At 35.1% G+C, this 15,396-nt stretch overlaps 1 protein-coding gene across 10 annotated transcripts in view; it reads right to left on the bottom strand.

The window, feature by feature from the left end:
• LOC129004706 (protein retinal degeneration B) overlaps positions 1–15,396 on the bottom strand; it is a 265,785-nt gene that overhangs the window by 60,397 nt on the left and 189,992 nt on the right. For 9 of the 10 annotated variants that reach the window (XM_054433336.1, XM_054433276.1, XM_054433310.1 and 6 more), the window contains 5 exons: positions 13,022–13,192; positions 11,613–11,775; positions 9,455–9,672; positions 7,895–8,002; positions 7,132–7,183 (listed from right to left, as the gene is read on the bottom strand). In XM_054433336.1, the coding sequence (XP_054289311.1) occupies positions 7,132–7,183; positions 7,895–8,002; positions 9,455–9,672; positions 11,613–11,775; positions 13,022–13,192 (712 nt within the window). The remainder of the gene's footprint in view (positions 1–7,131; positions 7,184–7,894; positions 8,003–9,454; positions 9,673–11,612; positions 11,776–13,021; positions 13,193–15,396) is intronic. The other variant, XM_054433303.1, reaches the window with a different exon arrangement.

Here is a 15,396-nt window from a genome sequence, read left to right as displayed (position 1 = left end):
TGGTCGATCTGTTATTACAGCTGCCACAGACTTCATTGAATCTGTTATAGATAGTCTAGGCAACAAAGTTAAAATTGCGGGTCTATTCATGGACATTAGCAAAGCCTTTGATTCAATATCACATGATTTATTAACTTTTAAATTGAGTAAATTAGGAATTAAAAACAATACTTTAAACTGGCTAAAATCTTACCTTCATGATAGAAAACAGTTTGTTGAAATTATTTATCATAACAACAAATATTATAAAATCCCTTATCGTTCCGCTATTACAGCTGTTAAATATGGGGTGCCACAGGGATCCATTTCAGGTCCCCTTTTATTTATTTGCTATTTAAGAGACTTCCCTCAGCTTTCTGATTTCAGTAAACTTTGTCTGTATGCTGATGACACCAATTTGAAAATCACTGCATCAACCGATGCTGAATTAGAAACTAAAATTAATACTGACCTATCTCTCTTAAATTTTTTTTTATGCCAACAATTTGCTTTTAAATCCTGAAAAAAACTAATATTATTTGTTTTAAAACTCGATCAGCTCAAAATATAACTCAACCTAATGTTACCATATTTGATTAAAATATTTAAGTGAAAGACAGCATACAATTTTTAGGATTAGAAATAGAAAGTACACTTAAATGGAACCGTCATGTTGAAAAATTACTCGCTAAAATTTCTTCTGGCCTTTACGCATTGGTTAGGCTGAAGATTTTTTGTGAAAAAGAATCTCTAGAAGTTGTTTATTTATCTTACATCCATCCAGTGATATCATTTGGGCTATCTCTTTATGGCGCAACTACTAAAGAAAACTTAAAACTCTCTTTTGATAATGCAAAAAAAACCATTAGAATTATTCGTAATTTACAACCCAGAACTTCAGTTAACCCTTTTAAGGCCAAGCACCAAAACGGCGCCCATCCCTCAAAGGCCAGCTGTTTTATTGTGGTTTGTCCCAGAAAGGCCAGGTGATTTTCCAGCTTGCGAGCATAGTTTTGGTTAAAAATTCATAACAGCTTTATTTTTTATCATAAACCAATAATTTTTTTTTACTTGTTGGAAATCGAATAGGCTTTCAGTAAATATACAAATTACCCACAAATTCTACAAATAAAAAAAAATTCAAAAATAATATTTTTTTTAATTTTTTTTTTTATAAATTTTATGTTTAGCCTTCACTTAAAAATATTCTACCTTCATATATCACTTGTAACCATACATATATATAAACTATAGTTAATTATTAGTAAAATTACAAATTTTGAAGTGCCTACCTTTATTTGAAGTTGAGTTATGGCGTATCATATGAACGGTGACACCACACTGATTTTCATCCAAAATGCGAAATGCAAGCGAATGCCCTAACACTTCCATATCACTTGTAGTTCCATAATTTCAGTCAAAATAAATTACAGCTACACATAATAAAAACAAAAAATAAGAGTTAATCAACCTAACCTAACTTATATACACACACAAAAATTATATACATCTTCAACGCCGACAGGCTTATTTACAGCGATGTTGTCCAAAACATAGGGGATGGATACCCCTTTTGTACCTTTTGCAACAATATCTGGATCTTTTCCTTGGCCCACCATTTGCTGTACTGATAGGGCTACACACTGAACAGTTTTTCTCTAACCTACCAGGTAAATGGTCGATTCCATCTCCACCTCCTCCCACAGGCGCAACAACTTGTCGAGTTTCAAACCACTCCTCAGCTAATTGATCAATAATGTCAGCTGTGTAATCGTATCTGCGTCGTAGAGTTCTGCGTTCATCTAGATAGCAGTACACCATCTGGTCCGAAGTGTCAATACCACCCATAAACATATTGTATTTATCTATGACCTCTGGTTTTTTATTAGTAATAAAATCATTCTGCCTTTTCTTTGTTTTCTCCACTGTTTTTGCCTTAAACTTAGTTGACAGCAAAAGAACCGGGTTTTTCTGGGTCTTCTTTTCTCGGTAACTGAGCATAAGGATATTTTCATTTTCATTTCTTACGTAGCACTGCTGACCAACTTTTAATTTCTCTTTTATTATGTATGGGATTTCCTGCCTGTTCCTCCTTATGGTCCCAGTAATATATGTTTCTTTTGAGAACAGAAACCTAGCTAATGGTATAGACAAAAAAAAATTGTCGACGAAAATGTGGTATCCCTTATTTAGGTAGTTTCCCACTTCTAGTAATTTAACTACAACTTTATGGGCCAAACCTTCTTGCTTGTTTTCATTCAGTTCATTTTCTTTTTTCCCTTAATAACAGAAAAAGCCCAAACAATAGTGCTATACCAGCTGATCATTATTTTAATATGATTGTTTATGTTTTGATTTTACAGTTTTGTTTTTCTGTTTACATCTTAATAAAATGAGTTCATTAAGTTATTCAAATCTATTCTTTATTTAAAACACAACAAATGGCGACGAGTGATGAAAGAAATGATATCAGAAGACTGAAACATAAAAGAGGAGCACTAAAAGGCCAGATTACAAGAACTCTACACCTATTAAAAAGCAAGGGTTCATCAGTCAATGATGCTCCTGGCAGATTAAATGTAGCAGAGGAAGCTTGGCATAAATTCATCTCACTACACGAAGATATTTTACAAATAGAAGATGAAGATGATTTTGAACAAGAAGAAGATTACAGGGCTGATGTAGAAGAGGTATATTTAGAGATAAGAGCATTGTTACAGCCATTCTTTATACCGAACAAATCTACAGATGAACACACAACTTCTATATCAGTTGCACACGATAGCCATGTACCTAACATTAACTTTACACCTTACACAGAGAACGAGACATTTAAAAACTTTTTGATGAGACTTGAAAACTATTTTCAGTTAAAGAAAATTACAGATGAAAAGACCAAGACATGTTTGTTTGTCAGTACACTTTCTCCAGAGATGCACCAAACATTGTGTGATACATTAGCTCCTGAGTTACCAGGTGACAAAACCTTCAATGAACTCACAGAATCTTTGAAAAATTGTCTTGAGCCTTCACCTAGCATACTAGCTAACCAACATAAATTTGTTTGCAAGGTTCAAGAACCTGGAGAGAACATAGCCGTATATGCCAGAGAACTTAAACGTTTAGCAACGGACTGTGATTTTTATTGTTATAACTGTGAAAGTACGGTAAGTGATATGTTCTTAAAAATGCAGTTCATACGGGGGTTAAAAGACAATGAAATTAGAATTAGACTTCTTCAAGAAAAAGATGGTAAAATTTCTTACAACGAAGTGGTACAAACTGCGATTTCCATAGAACAATCTAAATCTGAAAGTTATGAGATTAACCGGAGAGATGGAAATACAATGCTAAAAGAAACTGCAAACATTAACCGCCTACATTGCTATACCAGCTGATCATTATTTTAATATGATTGTTTATGTTTTGATTTTACAGTTTTGTTTTTCTGTTTACATCTTAATAAAATGAGTTCATTAAGTTATTCAAATCTATTCTTTATTTAAAACACAACAAATAGTTACTGACAGAATCACACATCATCCATAATTTGATTCCCCACCTATGATGATGTTTGTTGGGCAAATACTGTGTCATCATTGTGTGGCTTTTTGTACCAATCAAACTCTCGTCTATGGACAATTCTCGATGTGGTACATAATAACGTCGGAAAACTCTATTGGCATGTTCTACTAACAGGGAGAATCTAGAGCATGGGTCATAATTTGGTTCTCCTGGCTTAGGGAGGACACTTGAATCGGTTATATGGAAGAATCGTAAAATAATTTCGAAGCGGTTACGACTGAACATCTCTCTAAACCAGGGTAAGGATTGGCTTTTACTTTTGGTTCTCCAATAACTATCAATTGTAGGCCTTTTGTTTAGGCCCATGTTCAGTATGACTGCTATAAAAGCCTTGATTTCAGCCAATGTAACTGGTGACCACTTTATGGAAGAATTTGGGAATTTCTCCAAGTACCTAGCAGCATACAAGTTTGTCATAGTAACAAAGGTTGTCAGTAATGTCTCAGTAAAAAAAGGTAGAAATAATCAATAGGCCTAGCATTGTTAGCAGGGCAATGTCTAGGTCCTGGTTCTTCATAAAATCCATGCTCTGTGACATTACCTAGATCATTTTCTTCCGAAACGATTTTCCACCCTGCATTGGCGTCTGACTCAAATATAGGCCATTGAACATTGTAGACATCCTTGTCATCATTTACCACACGCCTTTGCCTACCTCTAGGCCTAGGCCTAGTTTCAAAACTTCCACCACCACTATTTTGATCATTACCTAGGTTAGATGATCGCAGTCTACCCCTAGGCCTAGGCCTACCTGAGGAAGTTGATGGCCCTGGATCATCAATATCTTCGCCCTCCTCTTCTTCTACCTCATGATCCTCTGGAATGAAATCGGGGTCCTCATCCGTATCATCGGCTATGTCAAAATCACTATCCTCCTCACCAGAATCATTTTCTCTCAGTTCATTTTCAACAGTAGGACACAAGTCACCATCATCAATAAAAGTAACACCACTTGTATAACGTTCTGTATTAGAGTACCTTCACTTGTGGGTGACTTTTCACGATGTCTTTTACTCATAATTTATGTTAAAATGTACAAACAACAATCTTGTTAAAGGTACAATCAACAATAAACATTACCAAAACGCACAACGAAATGTAAACAATACCTCACTCACTCACGACGGAAGACCACGGCACGGAGTAAGCAAGCTGATTTCGCTAGCAGAATGCACAGAAATAAAAAAAAATTACGAAAACGGCAATCATTGCTGTTATTCATGTAGCCTGGAAATCCTCCTACACAACAATACCAAGGTTTGTGACGTTTGGAAAAATTAAGCAGCCAGTGAATGGAAAAAAAGAGGCGGGTGCCTATTACGGCCGTCGGCCGCGAACGTGACTTTGCCCGCGGGGGGCTATTACGGCCGCCGGCCGTGAACGCCGTTTTACCCGCGGGTGCCTATTACAGCCGTCGGCCTTAAAAGGGTTAAAGATTATTTTAAATTAGAAAACATCATGACTGTTTATGGAATGTATGTTTTTGAAACAGTTTTATCCATAAAAAATAGATTTCAGGAATTGGAGCTAATCGGTAACAATCATGAATATAACACCAGAAATCGGGGCTGTATCGAAATGAGCTCTTACGCTCTGGAACTTTTAAAAAACAAACCTAAATATGCTGGTTCAAAATTGTATAACAAAATTCCAAAAAGCATAACTAACAGATGAGGTGTCAACAAAAAAATTCAAAATTAAATTGAAGCAGTACCTCATCAACAAAGCTATTTATTCTTTCGATGAGTTGTAGGAAGTAATGTCAATTTTTGCATTGTTAATAATTCTAAGAAACCTTTGTTTTTTATTTTTCAATACCTGTACTACCTGAAACTATTTATGTATGTATTGTATACTACTAACAAATAAAGATTATTTGAATTTCAATACCCGACCTTTTGGCTGTTCCTGTCATGGTCGGATATGAGGGGTTCTACTGTAAGTGCAAGTTACACTCATGGGTGTTTTGCGGTTGCGGGAGACAATTACAGATGACCCGGAGACTGCAGGTTATGCTCCTCCCGATATCTGACCTTTTGGCTGGTCCCGTCAGGATCGGATATGAGGGGTTCTACTGTTTAATCAATTTAAAGCAAAAGTTTTGAAAATGCTTTTTTCTCAAAACTAAGAATTATATGAAAGTTTTTGAGGTAGTAACAGAGGTTGTAAAAATAAATCAGTGCAATACAGCTTAATTTAACCTAAATACCCTACCATGCTCTACTAAAGCACAAAATGTCCCAGTATTATAACATAAACATGGATAAAAGTCATTGGTTATTGGCAAAATTTTAACTTGGGCCTATCGTAGAGTGGTCTTATGCCTAGAGACTAGCCATATAACCCTACATGACAGAAACATTCATAGCAATCAGGGCAGTAATAATTTATAAATAAAAATACTTTTTAAAAATACCACGTTTTTAAACGCACTAAAAAGTATAAAATAATTTTTAAATATGTTGAGAGAATAAATACTTGTAAGATTTAAAACGAAAAATGTGGGGGGCATGCAATGGATCATAATAGTTCAATAGGCGAAATTAATTGTAAATTAGCATGCGCCCACGTTTTTCGTTTTAAATCTTACAAGTATTTATTCTCTCAACATATTTATAAATTATTTTATACTTTTTAGTGCGTTTAAAAACGTAGCATTTCTAAAAAGTATTTTTATTTATAAATTATTTTCTACTGTTTAGTTTTTAATGTGTATGGATGTTAAATCTATTTCAAGCATCTATATCAGATTAAGACAGAGAGGCATGTGGGAAATCTAAGATTTATTTGAGTTTCTTTTCATATAATTATGTATTAGATTGAATGTAATGACCTACCTACTAACTATAAATATATCAAACTATTTAATTTATTGTTTACTTTATAGAATACTAAATAAATAATAAATTGTCATTATTAACAAACACCTTTATATCTGCAATCAGATTGTTTATCTTTATTTTGAAATGTTTGTTTGTATAATGAATCTCTTGGGAGCATAACTTGTACCTCTTAACCTCTGCTCTCCGAACTGTCAAATTTAAGTATTTACAGCAGACTTAAATTAATTGATATATTTACATTCTTTTAAAATGTAAACATGGAAAATTTGGAAGCCCATGGGGCGTAGCCCAAGGGAAATATGAAAATTAAATGATATAATATTGCATTGTCATCCATTTGTGAGCTATGAATCAAATTTCAAGTCTCTAGGTCATCGGAAACTTCGTTTAGAATTGATATCAAAATTTGTAGGAAAGCGGGCTAATAAAAACAAGCCCATGCGGCATAGCCCAAGGGAAATATGAAAATTAATTGATATAATATTGCATTGTCTTCTATTTGTGAGCTATGTTTCAAGTTTAAAGTCTCTAGCTCATCGGGAAGTTAGTATAAAATTAATTGCAAAATTTGTACCGGACAAGAAAGCGAGCTAATAAAAACGTTTTAAAATGAAAGTTAACTATAACTTTTAATTTAAGTTAACATTTTATAACTCTTGATATTAGTTTTTTAACAATTATTTTGATTCCAACCCAATCCTCTAGTTTTTATTAATAATTTTACCTTGTCGATGATGATCTTCTTCTTGGTAAAGGAGCTGTAAGATGACTCTCTACTAAAACAAACAAAAGAAGAGCCATAATGTTAAACAAAATCAATATCAGCTATTCAGCAGGTTTGAAGACAACGTTCAACTGTCTACCCACAGATTAGTTTATTCGAAAATTGGCAAATTAAAAAACATATGTGGGGAAAGTTTTGTGAAAAAATAAAAAGTAGGCTTACAAAAAATCAATTCAATCGGTTGAAATACCAAAAAGGAAGTCTAACGTTTTCTATTATTGAGAGTATAATGTTATAATTTTGGGTAACATGCTAGATTGTGGATTTGATAATAAGTAGCACTAACAACAACACAAATGTTTGTGTATGTTAGTTATCATTTGACTTTTTAAGTTTATAAATATTTCTTGAAACTTTTGACCTACCTCTATATACAACTCTGCTGATTTATTTATTGTATTTTAAGTTTCAAACATCGCCTCAAACAAAGTTATTGGATTATTATGTTTAAATGCTTTATTTGTATACACTGTGCTTGATGCTAAAATTTGAGGTACCGGAAAGAAAAACTAGCAAGAGCTTTTGATTCTCTTATCTATTCTCCACCATCCCTCTAATTCTCTTCAGTGGTTTGAGCGCGGGACTCCGGTTCCTATATATGAATAAATATACTTCATTCTTGAAAATTAACTTATCTGCAATATAAAAGTAAAATCTAAATTTTTCTCTTCGTTGTTTTGATGTAATTAATAAATTTCATCACCTGTAAACTCGGCATCCAGTATATTGTCTATCTCTTGTCGCGAGGGTGTTGCATCTGAGTTGGATCTACATAAGGCATCATACGCCAAGATGGATCCCATGGAGTCCCCTGATCAACAATACCAAACATTATTGAAAATAAATGGTATCAGCAATATGACACATACTTTCTCCCCTTAGCTTGTCAACAACCCCACTCACACACACAGATATCACTTCAAAGACCACTTTTTTTATATTCAGGGGAATCCAAAACGGATGTATCCACCCAAAACTCAAACTGAAAAATGTTGACGAAAACAATACTTTCTCCCACGATTACTAGAAAAATACTGGTATGGATCATAAACATCAACAAATGACATTTTTTAACCCGAAAATAAACATTATTTAACAACTGCAAAAACGCTATTAGTATAGGATTCGGGCCAACAACGTCATTTGTTTATGTTTATGATCCATACCGGGTATTTTTCTAGTATTCGTGCTTTCTCCTAATAGGGGGAGAATGAAAAAATAAAGTACAAGAAAGGCCGGCACCAAACTATCCCGTTTCGCCGGTCCGGTCAAACGGGACTCGTTTGACGGGATGATTCAAACTCATGGTTTTTAATGGGCGCAGCCACATTGTTGCAGTTGCGGTGCGTCGAAGGGATCCACCGCATGCATGCTGATCGGTGTAGTGGGACAACCGGAAGACGGGACAAATGGCGAAACACATGCAGATAAATGAGAGCAGTCATACTATCAGGTTGTGCCGAGTGTTTATACCTACTGCCACTGTTGTCAAGTGTACTTAGCATGTGATGCTCGCGCTCTTCACTCAATAGTTATTTGTGCAACTAGTGAGAAAAGTGAGCAATTGACTCACTCGAGAGAAATGCTTACTCACGAGGAATGGTTTCTCGAGTGAGGCAATTGTACTTTGAACTCGAGTTGCACATTATACTTTTCCTACAGTTACCATAAAACAAAATAAATTTGTGAAGAAACATAACCTATTTTTACACAGAAGTGAACTTTTAATATAACATTTAAAATTTGAAGTGACAAATACAACAGTACAACGCTGACCAGCTGATTTACAGCCAGTGCTGCCAACGTATTTCGCGCGCATACGACGTTGCCTGCATGTTACACGCTCACTATTTCGTGCCTCCACGTTGCAAATCTGGAGTGAGACAAAGTAATTAGAGTGAGACAATGTTAACATTGTCTCACTGATGAGCAAATTGGCCACTTTGCTTTCTCAAATCAGTAAAAGAACATGTACATTGTTAGGTAACTGTAGGAAAAGTATGTTGCAGTAGAGCAGGAAGGTGTGATAGGGTAATGTCAATGCGGCAAAAACGCATTTCGCTCAACCGTATCCCGCTAAACGGGATAGTGTGGCGCCGACAAGTATATAAAATGTGTGCAGGGATGAATATGTAAATGGATAAGTAAAAATTGTATTAATGCAGATTCAACGTTTTCTTGTCATAACAGCACTATATTGTCAGCATATAAATCATTCAAAACATCGACTACGGTCATTGCTGTAGAAATACTTTTTACTAACCTATCAGGTTAACCTGACCGTTGAACCCCTTCCCCTCCTCACTCCTGATAAAGTCTTGGTAGGCCAGGTTGGCAGCACTGATGGTGCGACTGATAGCATCTTGGTACTCTGGTGAGGCTGTGGACAGCAGAGGGATGGCTCCGATGGGTACAGAGTCATGAGTCACATGGGGAGTGTCACTGCATGAAGGAGATACGTCAAAACTGTACGGGCTCAAGCTGCAGACAAAAACAAGGCGGAATTGTACTAATGTATGTGATATCTGAATATGTCATTGGATGTTTTATTAATTAAGATTAGCCTCATTTAATATTTAGGACTAGCTGTGTGCCCGTTCTATGCACGGGGATCTTATAGTAGTCAGTTGAATGTGACAAAAATCACACAATGTTGGGTTTTTGGACATTTGTAATTTTATTTCTTAAGTAGGTAGGCCATGTATTCTATGGAAAAGTACCGGTATCAAGGATCGTCGTCGAAAAGGTTGTTATGAATAAATAGGTAGGCGCACGTACCCAAGATACAGTCTATGGGCCTATTGGCTGTATGGTCCAGCGATTGCGATGAGTAGAAACAGAAAGTGACACATTGGAAAAGCGAGTTTAGCATCATCCGTAAACCTCTGTTACAATCACCCACTGCAGTTGTGATTTTTTTACTTTACACTTTACACAATCGCCATTGAAGCGCCGTCAATGAGTGGAGACCTTGTTTGTAAGCTATTGGCGACGATCATTCATTGTCCCAGCCGTATACAACACTGATTCAAGGTCTTTTTTCTGGTTATCAAAACTCCAAGAACAATTTTATACACAAATAATTTCTGGTTACTGACCTGGATGATGCCTAGTTATTTAATTTCATTTACGGTTACACTATAATATTGCACTTGCGATTAATTAAATCCGTTATGTAAGAAAAACGTTTTTAATCTCACTTGGCCGGGATTTGCTTTCAAAACGTGATCGGAAATGGTTGCGGTATTTGTAAACAACATTTGTAAACATATCAGTGACAGCTAGAAAAAATAATCTTGATCCGAACAGATGTTCGTTATTTCATAGATGATTATGAGATAAAAATTGTACGAAAATTTGACAAAAATCGCACAAAACTGCATTTTTGAACATCCGTAATTTTATTTAAAAAGTAGCGGGGCCATATTTTAATTACTTAAGACACTCTCGCCAATCCAGTGAATACATTAAAATGACTTGGATCTTGATAGGTACTCTCGTTTTCATGGAGAAGATTGCGTAAAATGCCATCTTGAGTGTTACAGACAGACAGACAGACAGAAATAGAGATAAGAATTGTTTCTGCTTCTTTAATGTATGAAACGTAAAAATAACCTAAAAATATATAATTCTGAGCAATGTACAGACAAAACTCTAATTTTATTTATATAGATGACTTGGATGAATATAGGCCCTAATTACTTCATAATTTGAGCATTTTAGAAGGAAATTTCAGTTACATCTTTACATTTTGGTAGGCATGGCCGAGAGAGTGTAGATGCTGGTGCTTCTTGTCTGGAACAAGTTTTGATTAAATTCTAGTAACTTGTTCAACGTTGCAAGGGTAAAAGAGACACGTTTAGTAAATTTTTTTGTCACACAGCACCATTTCTTAGGGTAACTGGTTCACAAAACCAATAAATAAATATATATATATATATATTAGTTGTTAGATTTTATGAGTTGGCTCAAATAATTTGTAGGATGCAACAGGGATTAACCTGTCAATAAAGTAAAAATTCTCATTCAATTTAATGTAATTCCGTAGTTTTTTATTTGTTAGATCAGTAAGTCTAATATCAATAAGGGGTATTTGTTGTAGTGAAATACACAATGTAACACGATGATAAAACATTTAAAAAAATGAATTTCATTAACAAAACAATGATAATACATTTATTAATTACCATGAATTTTTTAAGAAAAAAATAAAAGTTAAAAAAGACACACATCTAGATCTGACGTTAATGAATCCCATTAGCGTTAAAATTTAAATTTGCCTCCCTTTTAAACTTTTTTTAATGAAAAAATTTGTGATAATTATACCATACATGTATTAAAAACAGCTATTTTCACTGCAGTATAATGTAAAAAATATTTTGCTGCGATTATTTAAAACAAATTTTAAACGTTGTGCTTACCTGGACAAAACACTGAGACTATCAGTGCAAATGGACGGACAAGAAACCAGCTTGATATGAATGTGTCCTACTAGTGTGGGGTAGTGGGAGCGGATAACACACTCAAACGCCCCTCGGAATGTGGTTATATCACTCTTCTTGGCAGTCAGGTCAACGTTAGCATCTGGGGGCAGGAAATTCATTTTAAAACTGCAAATATTAAAATTCAAAACATATTTATGAAGTGCATTACCTAATAATTCAAGTTTAATTTATTTTAAGAGGAATATCATTGAATAACTTTAAGTATCATCAATAGGTACAATAAGAAGTGTGCATGAATGAAATCAAATCATTAATTGAGCCATTACGCACACAGACTCAATAGGCATGTCAAAAGTAAATTGATAAGTGCTTCACAATGGCATGCAATTTTTATCACTGAATAGCAAGGATTGTTGCAAACAACTATCATTAGGCCTACTCTTTTGAAAGAGTAATTCAGAAAGAATTTTAAGGATCAGTGGTAACTTGTTGAACAAATTAAACAGATCGAACCTCTTAAAACAGTTTAGAAACTTTTACAACATACACCTAGGGAATTGAGATTATTACTACTAATAGTTACATGAATATTTCCAGAACTTACACTTTTTGGTTTCTAAAATAAGGAATCACAATTCTTTGAAAATCTTACAGTATTTAATATACTGCTACGATTTTTTGGATTACAAATATTTTTATTCAAACGGTCATTTAATTGATCCCATAGAACATAAGGAGTATATTATAAAAAATATACAGGGTGAATAAAAAGTCAAGACCCCCCCCCCTCTAATATTCTTCCAAGTAAATATACAGAGATATCCTTTTGGTGGTCGTGTAATCAAAATGTATCAAAAAATGGGGGTTTACATTTAAAATTTTTAAGTGTCCCCCCAAAAGGGGGGATTGGGGGGCAACTAAAAATGTTTCAATGTAAACCCCATCAAGTGACACCTCATTTTGAAGTGTTTACAAAATCTTAAAGAATGGTGAAAACCAGAGTTTGCTATCTCTTCTCTATCCAAAATGGTAGCCAATATTACCATTACGAACCAATTTTACCATTTTGGATACAGAAGAGATAGCGACCTCTAATTTTCATCATTCTTTAAGTTTTTGTAAACACTTCAAAATGAGGCATCACTTGAAGGGGGTTTACATTTAAAATATTTGAGTTACCCCCCAAATCCCCTCTTTTGGGGGGACACTCAAAAATTTCAAAATCATAAAATGAAACTTCCTGCTAAGATTGCTCGACCACCAAAAGGATATCTCTGTATATTTAATGGGAAAATTATTAAAAGGGAGGGTCTTGACTTTTTATTCACCCTGTATATTCAATGATCACATTTTCACAGCAGAGAAATAAGGTTAGGTTAGTTTACCGAGCACACTGCCAGCGTGCAGCACCAGTAGCAGCACAGTGGTGGTACACGAGCTCTGATGATTGGTCGAGTGAAGCGTCGGACTTCCTGGACAGCTGATATCTACACTACGACCTCTCTCACTAGCAGCTCGCTTAAGGTACGTTCCACAGAATATGCTGTCATCGTGAACTGTTCAATATAGGAAATCATAATTTTATTCATCATGTTCCTAGGATTGATCACTATCATGATTAATCTTGAAAAGCTAACAAGGATGTAGTTCTTAGAATTTTTAGTTTACTGGCAGTCATTTTCTGTGATGCAATGTGCAACAAGTTTTTCTGAATGAGCAAAGTTTCATGTATACACTTTCGTGTATGTTTAATGTATGTGAACTTCCTATACGGCAATCGTATGATAAGCATGCCCCCAATTGTTAACCAAAATAAAAGAAAGGGCATTGACATAAGAACGTAAAGTAAAGTAGAACCCCTCAAATCTGACCACGACTTCAGTTATTGTCGCCCGCCACCATGGCCAAAACTCATGTCTTGCAGTTTCGACAACATCGTCAATCGTCTCCCGCTACCACGGAAACACCCGTGAACATGTCTTGTAGTCTCGGCGATATCGGTAATCTTATCCCGCTACCCATAAACATGTCTTGCAGTCTCGGCAACATCGGTAATCGTCTATTTTCTTCTTTTGGTTAGTTGCTGAAAAACGTCAATTATATTTACCTGAGAATGGTAAGTTAAAAGGCCTCATGTTGTTCAGGTGGATTTTTGTATCCCTTAACTGTGGATAATAATTGAATTCTTCAATGAAAGTGATGTAAAGGTTTCTTGGATGTAGTCATATTTTTCTAAAATCACTTAACTTTTATGGAAACGTTAATCCAGAACATGATCCTTGTTGTTTAACATGTCCTTGATGTACCAGTTTTTTTTTAGCCTTAGAGGGCTTTCCTCTGCAATGATCACAAACTTTTAAGTCCATGTTTCCAACTAAAAATGGTAGCACTTCGGCCAACATCCTCATTTATCGTTTGTAGGTATCTTCATCTCGTAGGTGTTCTTCATTATATAGGCTAATAACGATAATAAATTCTATAAAAAAACATTATCTCTATTTCTAGACTTGGTGGTGTTCTTTCTATGTTTCCATAGTTTGCAAATAGGTTCTTTCAATGATTGTTCAAGAAATACAGTACTTTGTCGATTCAGTTTTCTTATTTGGTGAAATATAACACATTGTCCAGGCTTTCTCGCTTTTTCCATTGTAATATGAACACAAACCCAAATTCAAATAGTAAATATTTAATTCCAACCATGTCATTAAAATTTAATGTTGTATCAGGCATTTCCTTGAATTGCAACTTAATATCAACAGTAATTAAAGTATCCAGCTGACCATAATGTAAACAAATATGTTCTTCATAAGGATAACATGGGAACTTTAAAAGCCGCTAGGGCAGAGTCCAAGGGAATTTTTTGAAAATTTAAGATCAGTTTGCACATCTACGCGACACACTCTTTTCAATGAAACAGAATGGTAAAAATCGGTTAATAAATGGCAGAGGAGTTTCAACCAATGAGTATATAACCTTTTGAGTAGCCCAATGCCTTTGATAAAAATTCAGTCTGAAAATATTTGAATTTCGGATAGTTCCCGTGGCGGTCGCTAGGTAAACTATCGCAAGCGCGCGGCCATCGGCCAAGTCAGCTGACTGAGTGAGAGGTAGTGAGACAAAGAATCGGCATAGAGAGAGAGAGAGAGAGAGAGATGGATAGATAGAGTAGCACGGCCGCCGTGAGAAGCGATCCTAGCAGCGTTCGCGCGAAGCTCATTTCGGTGACGAAATTCCAGTCTGAATATTCTCTATTAAGCATTTCGCTTCTTAAAGAGTTTGTATTCATTGGTTCAACTGACTAATTTCATGTTGGAAAATTAATTATATAGATTTACAGTAACACACATCATGTTGCCTTTGGAACTCCCTACCCTACACCATCGGGTGCCGAGATTCCAGTTCTGAAGTAACGGCGGCTCTGAAAGTTAACTTTCTCGATCAGATGACTGTGGCTTGGCAGGGTGGCATGTGCTAGGCCTAGATGTGGCGGAGAGTGAACGTGTGTGTGTGAATATCTTAAGGACTATGATTTGTGACTTTAGTTTATAGTTATTGCTTTATGTATACAACAATTTTTGCTAACCCTCCACAGCAAACCTGCAGACTAAGCAAATTTCAACTTTTCTGATTGGATTTTAACTCAGATATTTCCATTGACAAGTCATATTTTTTCCCTATTTAAATAAAATTGGATTTGACAAGTAACTAGGTTTGCTGCTACGGAGTAGGTAAATTGGTTTCGATGAAATGTATAGGATGA

Source organism: Macrosteles quadrilineatus, unplaced genomic scaffold (assembly GCF_028750875.1).
Source record: "Macrosteles quadrilineatus isolate MER2022 unplaced genomic scaffold, UCM_ALF_1.0 Scaffold_1__1_contigs__length_201487025, whole genome shotgun sequence".
NCBI lineage: Eukaryota > Metazoa > Arthropoda > Insecta > Hemiptera > Cicadellidae > Macrosteles > Macrosteles quadrilineatus.
The sequence above is the reverse complement of the archived record's forward strand: the minus strand, read 5'-3'. Positions and strand labels throughout refer to the sequence as shown.